The 13,443-nt window shown below is 40.9% G+C and overlaps 1 protein-coding gene across 1 annotated transcript in view; it reads left to right on the top strand.

Moving 5' to 3' along the window:
* The window catches only part of LOC140556626 (serine/threonine-protein kinase pim-1-like), a 53,118-nt gene extending 44,467 nt beyond the window's left edge, over positions 1-8,651 (top strand). Inside the window, exons 2-6 of the mRNA XM_072680707.1 lie at positions 7,237-7,300; positions 7,394-7,450; positions 7,568-7,943; positions 8,092-8,268; positions 8,545-8,651. Coding sequence (XP_072536808.1) covers positions 7,237-7,300; positions 7,394-7,450; positions 7,568-7,943; positions 8,092-8,268; positions 8,545-8,651 — 781 coding nt within the window. The remainder of the gene's footprint in view (positions 1-7,236; positions 7,301-7,393; positions 7,451-7,567; positions 7,944-8,091; positions 8,269-8,544) is intronic.
* The last annotated feature ends 4,792 nt before the right edge of the window (positions 8,652-13,443 follow it).

Genomic DNA, 13,443 nt, shown 5'->3' with positions numbered 1-13,443 from the left:
ACACATGAACCTGCTTGCGCCATGCCTAGTGTCAGACGTGGGTTAGAGGGGTATAAAACCACCCAGCATTGAGATGAATTATGGTGGTGCTCCATCTAATAGTTTTAGATGGGATGAGTTGGGGAGTTGGGGATGAGGTGGTGGGGTGGTGATCATCCAACATCCTGACTTCACTAACGCTCTTGTCACTGAATGCAATAAAATCCTCACAGCAATTCTCTTCCAAAATCTAGTAGAAAGCCTTCTTCCCTGAACAGTAGAGACAGTTACTCCAACAAAAGCAGGATAAATACTTTTTTATCACCTTCATTTTGGAAGAAACAATGAATGAGCAGGTGTCCAAATACTTTTGTCCATATAGTGTAAATCACAGAAATCTTGATTTAGTGCTAATTAGTATAATATAATATTCTCTTTAATGTTCATTGGTTCTTATAACTTCTTATAGTCCATACCTGTTCTCTAAACAGAGCAGCACATGCTTAGCACAAAACTGTCCGGGTGTGAATCAGGTAGTAGCACTTTTTTATGGACGTTTTTAGCCAGTAGCAATCCGTGCTGCTCACATATGATTACAGAATGCTGCTACTACTACTGCAGTCAGATGAGCTTATTATAAAGTCATTCTCTGTGCTCTTACCCACAGTGATGCTGATGGAGTTGCTCCTGTGTGATTAGTATAAGATGTTACAGTGGTCACAGCAGTACTGGGCTGCTTCCCCAGGTGAGACGACACAGTTTGAGGTGTTTAGGGTGTTCTTTGGGCTCTCCAGGGCGTCTGTTAAAGAAATGGGATTAGTCTCTGATCATTGATGGTGCCAGTTATTTTTTGTTATTAAGAAACCTCTGACTTCTGACTTATAAAGACTACATGCACAGTAAAGCTCCCAGTGTTAAATCAGCACTTAAGTAATCAATACAGTTCAGCTCACCCTTCTAACACTATGCAGTGTATAGTACAGTCTAATAACAGAAGTTAATGGAAGATCTGTGTGTCTTATTGACCAGAATGCTTCTTGGTCTGCTAGCTTGCATTACATCCAAGTAATCCAAGTACATCCTGGATACATGTGTTTTTTTAACCATGCTGAATAGGCCTCCAAGCCAACATACCTACGCACTGTAGGGCAGACCCATCTGTCATAAACACACATAAGCTTTAAACTGAACTGAACTGAAGCAGGAAAGGTGTGTGTGTGTGTCTTACCAGGCAGAAGCTGAGAATAGCCAGAAGCTCTGAGAATACTGGAGACTGAAACAAAGAACAGATGTTTTGTTAGTTTCATGAAAAGTTGTGGCTTTCCTTTGAAGACAGTAACACTAAAGTTCTCAAAATAGGTTAACCATCCAGTCTGAGGACAGTCCTGCAAATCCAGGTCATGTGGAGAAAATGGTAAAGATGGGTGAGATGGTAAATATTTGTTGTCGTTTCTTGTGTAACATTTCCTATATTTAATTTAACATAAAACACGACTCATATGAGGGGTTAGGTTGGGTGGTGTGAGCAGTTTAATTGAACCCTACGCCACTGTTTCCTTCAAATATTTCTTTAACTAGAAGCTGAGTGAATATTTACTGCTGGAAGGTCTCATTTACACTGGAGAGTGATATCATTTTCCTTTATGCTTTAAAAATGAAATTCTTTAGATATTTTCATTCAGTTTTTATTACACAATGTGCTGTAATGGCTCCCGCGAGCTTAAGACTCTCCACAGGGGGGCGCTATTAGCGCAGCGATGTACTTGAAGTACTTGAGCAGCTTTGGTGTAGAGATGCTCATTGAGAAGCTTTTCAGAGTATTAACACAGTTCAGTGCTGTTGAAGCATTTGACTCCTGACTCCATGCTGCCACCTAGCGTCTAGTTTAATGTCCTACAATGACTGTTTCTGTCCTTTAATACAACTACACCTTTAATACAATGCAAATGTCAATTTGATATTTTCAAAATTAAATTAATATACCACTGATATAATTCTCATTCTTATTAACCACAGATAAAAATAATAAAATGAACTTTATTTGACCTAAAAATGTCTCTCTCTTCTTTCTTTTTTACACACTTTCACACACTCTGGAAAGTGGGCTTCAGAGGGACTGAGACAAAAGTATTAAGTTATTCAGACAAAATCTAAGATAAAAGTCTTTATTAATGGATCAGTGTATAAATGTAGCCGGTCCTCTTTACATCCGGGATACCCGTCCACGACTCTGCGTTGTGTCCAGCTGCACAGAGAAACAGGCTGGACTCTGTCTGCTGGTTCAGCCTGGTTCTTCTCCTCGACCATGCTCCAGCCCGTCTAAATGAAATGAAGAGATGCAGTTCACTAAAGAGAAGCAGCCTCTGTCTCCTCAGTCATGCTGCAGCACAGACTAGCTGAGCTACAGGCTAAGCTTAATACACTGCATTCAACCCATATTCACTTCCTAATCAATGCTGAACGAGTCTGTGTGTGTCTGTTGTGAGTGTTGGACCCTCATCTGTTTAGAAGCATACTGTCCTAATTGCTGCTGCTCTAACATTGCATTTAAACCACTCCCATTTGTTCAAAGGTGAAATTTCCAGTAGTGAAATATCTTCAATTAGGCAAAAGGTTACTATTAAATTTCCTAATTGAATTCAAAGGTGAATTTCACAACTTAAAATGCTATCCGTCATATTGTGAGGGATTAACCAGTAGTGTAGCCTTGAACACTGACCATTATTGAAAGCATTAAACCAGGTGTACTGTCTGGCATTGGGGTTTCTTGTCCTCCAACAGTTTGTCAGATTAGTATTGGAGACTAAGTTATTGAAAATATAATCAAAAAGATGCTGCTGCCCTCTAGAGGGAAGATGGTCAACTGGAACTACATTAAAGTCTTCTCCTATAACAACCTGATCTGTCCAGTATTTTACCTTCCATTACTTTATCTTCCTACAAAGGTCTGCTTAAAATATTTTGTTAATCACTGTACTGTTATTCCCATATACACAAACTAAAATGAATTTTGCTCCATCAGTTTTCACAACTACTGTTGACCAATGACATTTGTATCACATACATGGCCCAATAAATCTACACTTTGGTAGCATGCTTTGACAAGTAAGTGAAACTCACCTGAACATGTGATCCATGTACGAACGGTCCTAGTCAGCACAGGAAATATGCGTGGTGACGTCAACAACTAATCGACTATTAAATACTAATGAACTAATTGGGTCATTGATTTTTGTAGACTAAGTCGATTACTTGTTGCACGCCTACAGCAGATATTCTGTCTGGTTTGTTCTAAAGCGTAAAATAATGAAATAAAAACAGTAATATTAGTAATATTAGAATCTGAACAGTTGGTAATTATATGGAAAACATATAAACATCAGGGACAATATGTCAAATTGGTATATTTGGAATTTTACAATAATATATGTTGTTTATCCTGTAATATAACCTTATTTTTCACTACAGACTCACTCACTATATGAGCTTATATGTAAATAGAAATGTGTACATCTGTAAATTTCATACCTCATATATTAGAAACTTGTTTATTTGGAACAGACCATGCATAATAGTGTAAAATAGTGTATATATATGTTTATATATTCTGTATTTGAATGTGAATATTGTATACTTACGGCAGCGGGGGTCCTGGCCCAGGAGCATGGAGGTAGTTACGACTATTGCCTATCTGTCAAAATCTATAGATTTGGTAGTATAGGGCATGCCCACTTGTCTTAGAGCTGTGGCTGCTTTTGCCCTGATGGTCACTGATGCAAAGAAACTCATCAGGTCTTGACTATTTTGAATAACATTGAAACACAACACATGACGGCTCAGCGACGTTCAGGTTATGAGGTCATTCTCTGTTCTACTCAGAATCTTTCTATCAAAACCATCACCACTCATAGCACACCTGCCATCCTTTAAGAATCTCTGTTGACATCGGCTTCCTCTGATGTGATAGCTGATCATGACTGTCTAGAACTCATCCATGAGTCATCAAGTGTAAGATCTGACCTTTCTAGCACCCCATTGGAGGGTGGTTTCCACATCTTTGTGGATGGTTCCTGTTTTAGGCCCTCTGATTCAGAATTTCATTGTGGATATTCCGTATGCTCTCTCCCTAATTCTATTTGGGAAGCATGTTCTCTTCCCTTTAAATCTGCCCAGGCAGTAGAACTGATGGCACTTGTAAGAGCTTGTCAACTTTTTTAGGATCAGATTGTGACCATTTATACAGACTCTCGCTGGGGTGGTTCATGATTTTGGTAAGATTTGCCATTTCACACTCTGACCTGGTGTCAGCACTCCTATCAGCATGTAGTAAGCCGAGACGTCTGGACATTGTTAAGGTTAAAGGTCATGACACCACATCGGACACTGATCTAGCAAAGGGTAACACACTAGCAGATGAGGCTGCTCGCTGGGCTGAGTTAATACTTCTTTATGCCCTCAAGCCTCAGTCACTGAAGAGACCTTTTCAATGTTTTCTCCTGAACTTGTTCCGAAATCATATTGTCTTGCTCTTTTTGCAATCGCAGGCCACTCCTCAAGACTGTGTCTTTTGGGCGTCAATGGGTGCAGATGGAGGATTGATTAGGAATGAGCAGGGCCAGATAGCTCTCCCTAAATCTGTTCTGCCTTTTCTTGTGAGCTATTTTCATGGTATTTCATGGTATGCATGGTATTTAATGTCGCCCAAACGGGGGGTGATAGCTAATATCTAGAAACAGTTTTGTATCCCTGATATACGTACAACAACCAAACTCTTAAGTAGTTGTTTGACGTGCAAGAAGTAATCAAGGTAAGACTCAGGCTAAACATGACGCTTTACTTGCACCAGAATATCCTTTTCAGTGTCTGCAGATAGATTTTACCCACATGCCGCCTTGTGGTCAGCTTAAGTATCTACTTGTCATTGTAGACAGATTTTCAAAATGGGTTGAAAGGTTGTTTTCCTTGTTCCAGAGAAGATGCTCGCACGGTGGTCAAGATTTTGTCAAAAGAAATCATACCCCGATACGGAATCTCACTAGTGACTGACTCAGACCAAGGTCCTTTGTTTATTTCCAAGGTGACCCAAAAGTTGTACACATATCTAGGTGTTGAGTGGAAGTTTCATATACTTTATCATCCTCAGTCTTCAGGTGTGGTAGAAAGGATGAACCGCACAGTAAAAGAAAGGCTCAGTAAAGCAATGACGGAGACCGGAAAGAAATGGTTAGATTTACTGCCTGCTGTACTATGTGAAATTAGGATGTCACCCAGCGCCACCACTAAATTGTCCCCTTTTGAGGTAATATTTGGTAGATCATTTACCACCCATGGGTCAGTGGTAATCCTAGCATTTCCTTTACAGGTGACATGGACACCATTTTGGCAGAACACACCCAATTGAACAGTGTGCATGGTAATGTCTCTTGTTCGCTCCCTGTTCCCGCAGACAAGCCTACTCACCTGTTTATTCCAGGTGAAACAGTCTTGGTTAGAACGTTCAATCCGCGAAAGGTTGGTGAAGCTGCATATGGCCCACCTACGACCGTGATCGCGGTGACAGGGACAGCTGTACTGACGACTTCATCACCACAGTGGATACACGCAAGTCGGTTAAAGAAGTCACCCACTCCAGAGGCGTCACAAAAGACAGAAGACTAAACACTTTTACATACGCACACATAGAAGTACTGTGTATTAGTTAAATTACTTGTGGGACTGCCCCACAGGGACACTTTTATTCAAGGGAGCTCCCTTGTTGTTGTATTGGGAAAATGTTAAAAATATTAAGTCATGATTTAATTTTAAGGTGTTTTTTTAAGGGTTATTTTTCTTTTCCTGCCCTAGCAGACTCCGCATACACTGATTTTTGACTTATGTTCTGTCTCATGCACTGACCCTCATGATTCCTTAGGAATCAAAGGGGGGACTGTTAGAATCAGTGTCAGTGCATACCCATGATTATGGGATAGACATGGGATTTAGGCCTGTATGACACGTAGGCTATAGCTTGTGTTTCATATGATCTGGCTATAACTTTTAGTGACAGTCTTAGTGGATGAACATGTCTCCAATTTATAGGCTCAGTAAAGCAATGATGTAAATAAATGTTGATCATATGAAACACAAGCTACGGCCTGTGTCATACAGGCCTAAATCCCATGTCTATCCCATAATCATGGGTATGCACTGACACTGATTCTAACAGTTATTTTATGAGACTGATTACTTCCACACCTACACAAGACATTATTGTTTATCTGCTCCAGAGAGTCCTATTTTGTTGGCAGTATTTCTCCACAGGGACTAGACAAGCTGTGTGTGTGCATTTGCACATCTGTGTCAGCAATGGGTGCATCTCTCTCTCTCTCTCTCTCTCACACACACACACACACACACACACACACACACACACATTTCTATACATACATATAGAGTATACATGGCCCATGTCTAGATGTCAGTACATCATCGTGGCAACAAGCTCATTATGATGTCACAATAAATGAGGGTAGTGATGCAGAACTGCAAAACTGTACAACTTAAGAGTTCAATGAACGAAAACACTCAGAAAATGATGGAGCAGCGCTCTAAACATACAGGTCAGTCCATACACTCCTGCTGAAGTTTTACTTATTAGAGCTGCTTTTGTTTTAAGGCCACTTTTGAATCTGATATGAGACTTTAGTGAAGGGACAAAAATGCTCTTTACTTAGCAACATTGTTTATGGACACTAGTGCAGTTTCAGTACATTTAAATAGCACTTTACCATAAGAAAATAGTATATCAATGTTATGTACCTGTCTAGTATTACCATTAGCAGAATTATACGCACCTCACGGTCTATGAAATTCCATTAAAAATACAAATCATCCTGTACACAGATGGTGGTGGAAGAAAAAGGAAAAGGACAGAGGTGGAATCCAGCCGCAGTGTTCTGGCAGGAACGAGTCCAGTTCCTGATACTGAAGCCTCTACCAGGAAGAAGAGGAAAGGGACCGTAAACCATCCCAAGGACACAACTCATGGACAAACGAAGGCCACCAAGCCAGGTCAGTTCATTGGCCAGACCTGAAGAAGGTCCTGTGTATATAAGTGAACCTTTAATTATCCAAGTTTACATGATGTAAATTCCACTGCCCCCTGCACAGCAGGTGATGTTAATAGATAAACTCTTGATAAATGATCTAAAGAGAGCTAATACTCATGTTCACCACTATTTTCCACAGATACCTTTGATGATTTATATATTTTCGAAGGAAACTGGGCGAAGGAGGCTTTGGAACAGTCTTCGCGGGAAAACGTCTCTCCGATCTCCTACAGGTTGTAACCTCAGTCTCTCCATAACTTCATTATCTCGTCTATTGTCTTTTCAGTCCCCATAATCCTAATACCTTGTATTATCCTTGTGTGCAGGTGGCCATTAAATTTGTCACAAAACAGGAAGGTGATCTATACGTCCAAAGTGTAAGTGTACCTAGAACCCAGTTTTACCTTCAAAACCTGTCCATAAAGCATACTAGTAGTAACACAGAACTGGATTTCACATGATCAGTTCTCATTATCTGATCTCACAATGTTTTCCTGCAGCCTGATGATTCCAAGTCCGTGCCTGCTGAAGTGGCTCTCATGCAGACGATGAGTGAGCCACCCGTTAGCAATATTATAAAGCTCATCGACTGGTTTGATGAGCCTGAGCGCTACATTCTAATCCTTGAGCGTCCTCATCCCTGCATGGACTTGGATGCCTTCCTTGACAACTTCGGAGGTTCCATCACTGAAGACATGGCCAGAAACTTAATGATCCAGGCAGTTGGGGCAGCAGAAAAATGCCACAAACGAGGTGTCCTGCACCGGGACATCAAAACAGAGAACTTCCTCATCAACACGGACACCTCGGAGCTAAAGCTCATTGATTTTGGCTGTGGTGACTGGGTCAGGAAGGCTGGACATACTGATTATGCAGGTACATTTGAGTTTAGGGCACTGATATCACTACAAGCTTCACACATTGCTTACAAAAAGAGGATCCTCAGAGGATTTAAGCTGTTAAGCTGTTAAATGAAGATCTGTGCTCAGCTTTCCTTATTTCTCTTCCTCTGTTATGTTCTCAGGCACCTTGGAATACTGGCCTCCAGAATTCCTCCTAAAGCGGAGGTACCACGCCAGGCCTGCAACAGTGTGGTCGTTAGGAGTCCTTCTGTTCAGGATGGTATGTGGATTCCTGCCCTTTAGAAATGGCCTGGATATCCTCGAGGGACTTCTGTGCTTTGAGGATGGCCTATCCACTGGTAAGATAAATGGGAGCATCTTGGTAAACAAGAAGAAAACAGACACATATCTAAGTGTAAGAGACAGAAATCAGAAACTAGATCTGTAGTTGGGAGAATATGCAGAACTAAAGCTGAAGTATCGCACTACATACCAGGTGTCCCCAAATGTAGAAGTTCAGATCTGTGTATTTAGCATGGTAGTCTTTTTGAAATGTAGAGATCATTAAAAGAAAAGAAAAGCTAAATGTCATGCTGAAGCATCTTTCTCTCATCCAATCCCATCACTCTACACAGAATGCTGCAATCTGATTAGCTGGTGCCTGCAGTACAAACCATCCAGGAGGCCTACTTTTCAGCAGATCTTGCAGCACAGTTGGTTCCAATGCAGCGAGTCAGCCTAGGATCAGGTTAGCCAGAGAGAAAAGGAAGTTAATGCTAAGAGAAGCAGTACAAGCTAAAATATGTCTTTTGGTAGTAGAGAGGACCTGATAGTGTGATATTAGCACAACTTCCTAGAAATATCAATTAACATGAACAAATCTCAGCATTGCAAATCTTAAGGAGTGCATCTGTATCTAATGCATATTGTTTGGTTTGTGTTTCAGGCTGTGGAAAGAGAATCCTGTGGTGGCCTGCTAAATCACAAGACTGTTAGGGGATAACACAAATGTGGCACAGTCTGTGACCCACTGAGTGAACAAGCTAGTGTGAGGTGTAGGGATTAGTGTGGAAGTGAGTGTAGAAGTGAGTGTGAGATGTAGAAGCAAGTGTAAAAGGTAGTGTAAGGTGTAGTAGTGAGTGTAGAAGCTAGTATGAGGTGTAGGAGTGAGTGTAGAAGCTTGGGTGAGGTGTAGGAGTGAGTGTAGAAGTTAGTTTGAGGTGTAGAAGCTAGTTTGAGGTGTAGGAGTAAATGTAGAAGCTAGTGTGAGGTGTAAGAGTGAGTGTAGAAGCTAGTGTGAGGTTTATGAGTGAGTGTAGAAGCTAGTGTGAGGTGTAGGAGTGAGTGTAGATGCTAGGGTGAGATGTAGGAGTGAGTGTAGATGCTAGGGTGAGGCCTCCATCAGATCAAAGGAGGTAAGCAGTCAGAAAGGCTTGGCTTGTTTCATCAAGAAAATAAACTCTGAAATGTTGCAGCTCTTGTCATTTACGTGCATCACCAAGCTAACGTCTAGTTACACCCATACATTTGGCATTGCATAAAGACACTGTATTCATGATAAAGCCATTCCACAAGTTCATGGTGAGAAATGAATGTGCTCTATTGGTGTAATGTCTCAAAAGATCATTTATAAACTTTAAGACAATGATACTGGTTAAATAAACACATGCTGATCCTTAATCTACCAATCCACCAAAAACACTAAGCTACTCTAGTCATACTGGCTCATATCAATTTGTACTGCTGTTGTTTTTAAATACTTCTAATCAAAGCACATAAAACTGGAAGAAAATGTCAATTTAAGTTCAAATATAGGACTGTGAACCAAAGACATATAACCATACCTGCTACTTCAACCTACTACTTAAACCCTGTACATAGGCCCACACTGCAGCTCTCTCATAATTAACATCTACCCTACAACTGAGCCCTGTGGGTCTGTAGGAAGGTGGATATTCAGGAGCTTTGTTGACCACTGTTGTGGATTGTGAACTGTGCATTGCTGGCACTGGATGACAGCATTACCTTTTGGTTGTACCTTTCTTGCTGTTTTTTTTTTATTTTGTTGGTCAATGAACATTATTCACAGGATCATTGGCCATTCAGGTGCCTGTAGTTTAGGCCGGACAAATAAAGTCAATACCCAGTATGACTCTATATTATATACACACACAGATGGGGGACAACTGGAAGAAAAAGCAACATAATGTGTCTCACTAAGGTGTCGAGCCACCATAAGTTTCCAGAACAGCTTCAATGTGCCTTGATATGGATTCTACAAGTTTCTGGAACTGCTCTGTAGGGTTGAATACCACTCTTCTAAAAGATAGTCCCTCAGTTTTATTGATGGTGGTGGAGGATGCTAAGGCATGAGTCCCACTGAAGTTCAACTAGGTTGAAATCTGGTGAGTTTGAAAGCCATAAGATTTGAGTTCTATCATTTACAGACCAGCATAATGCCCTCCACAGCATAACCAAACCACCAGACCACTTACTGTAGGGGTCAAGCATTCAGGCCTGTACTGTTCTCTTCAGGTAGGCCACACATGCACTCACCCACTTGTGGAGAATATGGTGAAGCATTAGAAATCAGACTGTCTCACAGTGCCTGAGATTGTCATACTGCTGAGCTCTCAGGTGGTCGTTTGTCTTTGTATCAAGCGGTTTCTGCACAGTAGCCTGGCTTTAACACCCTTATCTATGTAGGTGTGGATGGACTGTTCATGCTGACAAGCTGATTATATCCTGCACTGCCATTCTCCATCATCTGAGTAACATCTGCTCCTCCATTTTTCGTACATATCTCAGTATCACATGAACATCACGCTCACTGACTGCGAATGTGTGCTTTCAACCAGATGAGCAGTCTGAGACTGAGGCTACTGCCATCTGTGTCCCAATACTGAACCCTCTTTCAGAGTCAATTAGATCTTTTCCTCTTGCCTTCGTGATCCAGAAATGAGTTTAACTGCATAGGATCATCTATTAGTGAACATTTACTAGTCCTCTGTTTCTGGATGAAGGTTAGAGAAGTGGATTTGAGAAGGTTGAGAAGGCAGTTCAAACCTTTGAACCAGTCATGTCCAGAGCTGATGATGAGTCGCCAATTTTGTGAGCAGTTATTAAGATTAAATTGTCGCTAAACTGTCCAAAAAGGATATAAAATACCCCCATTCCTCATTTTTCCAGTGTTATTTTGTCCCGAGTTTAATAAACTCTCATAAATTGCTGTTCAAGAAGGGTATATTTTCAAGATGATAGTGTTGATAAGGGAGTTAAACGGTTATCAGATCAATAATAAATGTGAGATATCTACCTTGGCTAAAGGAGTTCGTTTCAGCTGCCAAGCTGTAGGCTAGCAGGATTAGCATCTTGTTTAAGGGTAAATATAGATTGTTAAGTGTAAACTCCTGCTATGCGAATTTTCCTGTATCCAAGTTGGCGAGCCAACCCGAGACTACACTTCCCAGAGTACTGTGCGAGTGACGTCAGTAGCGGGAGCACCCCCAAACGGAGCCGCAGAGAAAGATACACACACAGAAAAGAGAAGCAGACACTCAAAACACACCTAAAGCCTTAGTCTACTCAGGTAGTGAAGATTTAGACACATTGTCTGACACTTTGACACAATATTACACATGGGGGAAAAGGAAAGGACGTTTAATTATTATTACAAAAAGAAAAAAAACTGTTGGTTCTCATTTAAAGTTCAGAAGACTGTTATTATTGATGAAAGTTGAGTTAAATATCTCATGAATACTTGACACTGAAGTTTTTTCTAACATTGAAACTGAGCTGAGTGACTTATGTGCACTGGGTTTTGCTGTTTGATCTGAACTTGTGCATTTTTTCCAGTAACTAATAAAATTTTTATAGAGCCTCATTGAACTAAAATTTTCCTTCATAACTCATTTGTACCCCCTCCTCTAATTTGTTTTATATTTTTTTGTTATCTACCCTATCGGCCTCCAACAACCATTCACACACACACTCACTTTAAAAGAAGGTCACATCATTTCTGTTGTGGTGGAAAAACCGTGATAGAAATGAAAAACTGAGTCTCTGAGTCTGCATCAAAGTGAGTAACAAATTTATTGGAGTAAGACAATACAATGCATAAAGTCTTCCTCAGTGCAGAACAGTTTCTCAGTCTTTGTACCCCACCTTGGTTATGCTACAATTATCAGTCCACTCCCTTATGTAGCTAGAAGCAAAATCATCACTGTATAACATATTTACTCTTTTGCTACCTGTTAGCAGTGTTCGGGCACATTCCGTCCCCAGTGCACCCCCTCACATCGGCCTTGACCGGTGTCGGCCAGCATATCTTCAGCCGGAGGTGAAAGAGGAAGAGAGGAACAGGATGTGTCAGCACCACCGGCTCATTACACAAACACCAAGAGAATACTAAACATCATTGTGTGTAATATTAGATACACACTGAAGCACCTTTTCTTGAAACTGTACACATCTGAGAGTATCAATGAATTTAAGAGTATTCTGTAGGTCTGCTGGTAGAGACAAAAATGGCATGCATACACTTTGGTGAGCATCTCCTGAAGAGGAGTCCTTTAGAGAAAAAAACTCCCAGCATTGTTTCAGCTGAAGCAGTGACAAACGTACACCATTAAAGGATGGATGGCATCGACCTCATCATACAACTGTAAGGTAAAAGCAGAAAATACACTCATTATGATGTTGTAATAAAGTGCAGTGATGAAGGCAGTAGCAAAGAGTAAAAAAACTAGAATACAGATTATTAAAAACACAATTTTACATACTTGGTTCATCACATCACATTTGATGGCTATGCCGTTTCTCCCATTACATTTTTCCACTTACCCCTAAGAAAACCAGGAGGTTTTCAATGGCCATTCCCTTAGCTAGTTCTCCATGCTGCCAATGCAAAGGTCTTCTTCATGTGGTCCTTCACGATCATTAAATCAGGTTGTGTCGTCCTGTACTTCATGCAACACCTTAACGTGGGCCTCAGACGTAGCATCCTCTCCAACAATGCATGATTCCTTCAGCAAAGACACAAGTTATCAGAAATTATGCAAATCTCTCCACCAATGTTACACCAACTACGCTTCTGTGATCAACAATAATAAAATTATTTAAAAAAAACACAAACTTCTCCTCAACATCCCTCAGGAAACGGCTCTTTACAATGAAAGCGTCGGCAGCCTGAACATACTCTGCATTGGTGGGATACCTGCATGCCAAGAGCAACAAAATGAATCAAACGTGTCAGTAATTCTGTTCATCTAACAAATCAGTTGAATCCTATGTAAACATTTAGCCACTCCTGGGGGTCATTTCACAAAGCAGGATTTCTCAGTTTAGTAAGATAACCTGGGTCCAAAGCCAAGCCTATCCAGTAGGTAAGGAGCTGAGGCACGCTTTGAAAGGGGGTTCAGTTCCTAATCAGCATCTGGCACTAGGAAGTGGCACTGCACCGTCCGAAAATGACATCCACTGGCACGTACCACTTTACGAATGGCACCCGTCACTGATGCCTGTCAACAAATGGC

This window comes from Salminus brasiliensis, chromosome 5 (genome assembly GCF_030463535.1).
Source record: "Salminus brasiliensis chromosome 5, fSalBra1.hap2, whole genome shotgun sequence".
Classification (NCBI taxonomy): Eukaryota; Metazoa; Chordata; class Actinopteri; order Characiformes; family Bryconidae; genus Salminus; species Salminus brasiliensis.
Note: the sequence above shows the minus strand (reverse complement) of the source record. Positions and strands in the feature narration are given on the sequence as shown.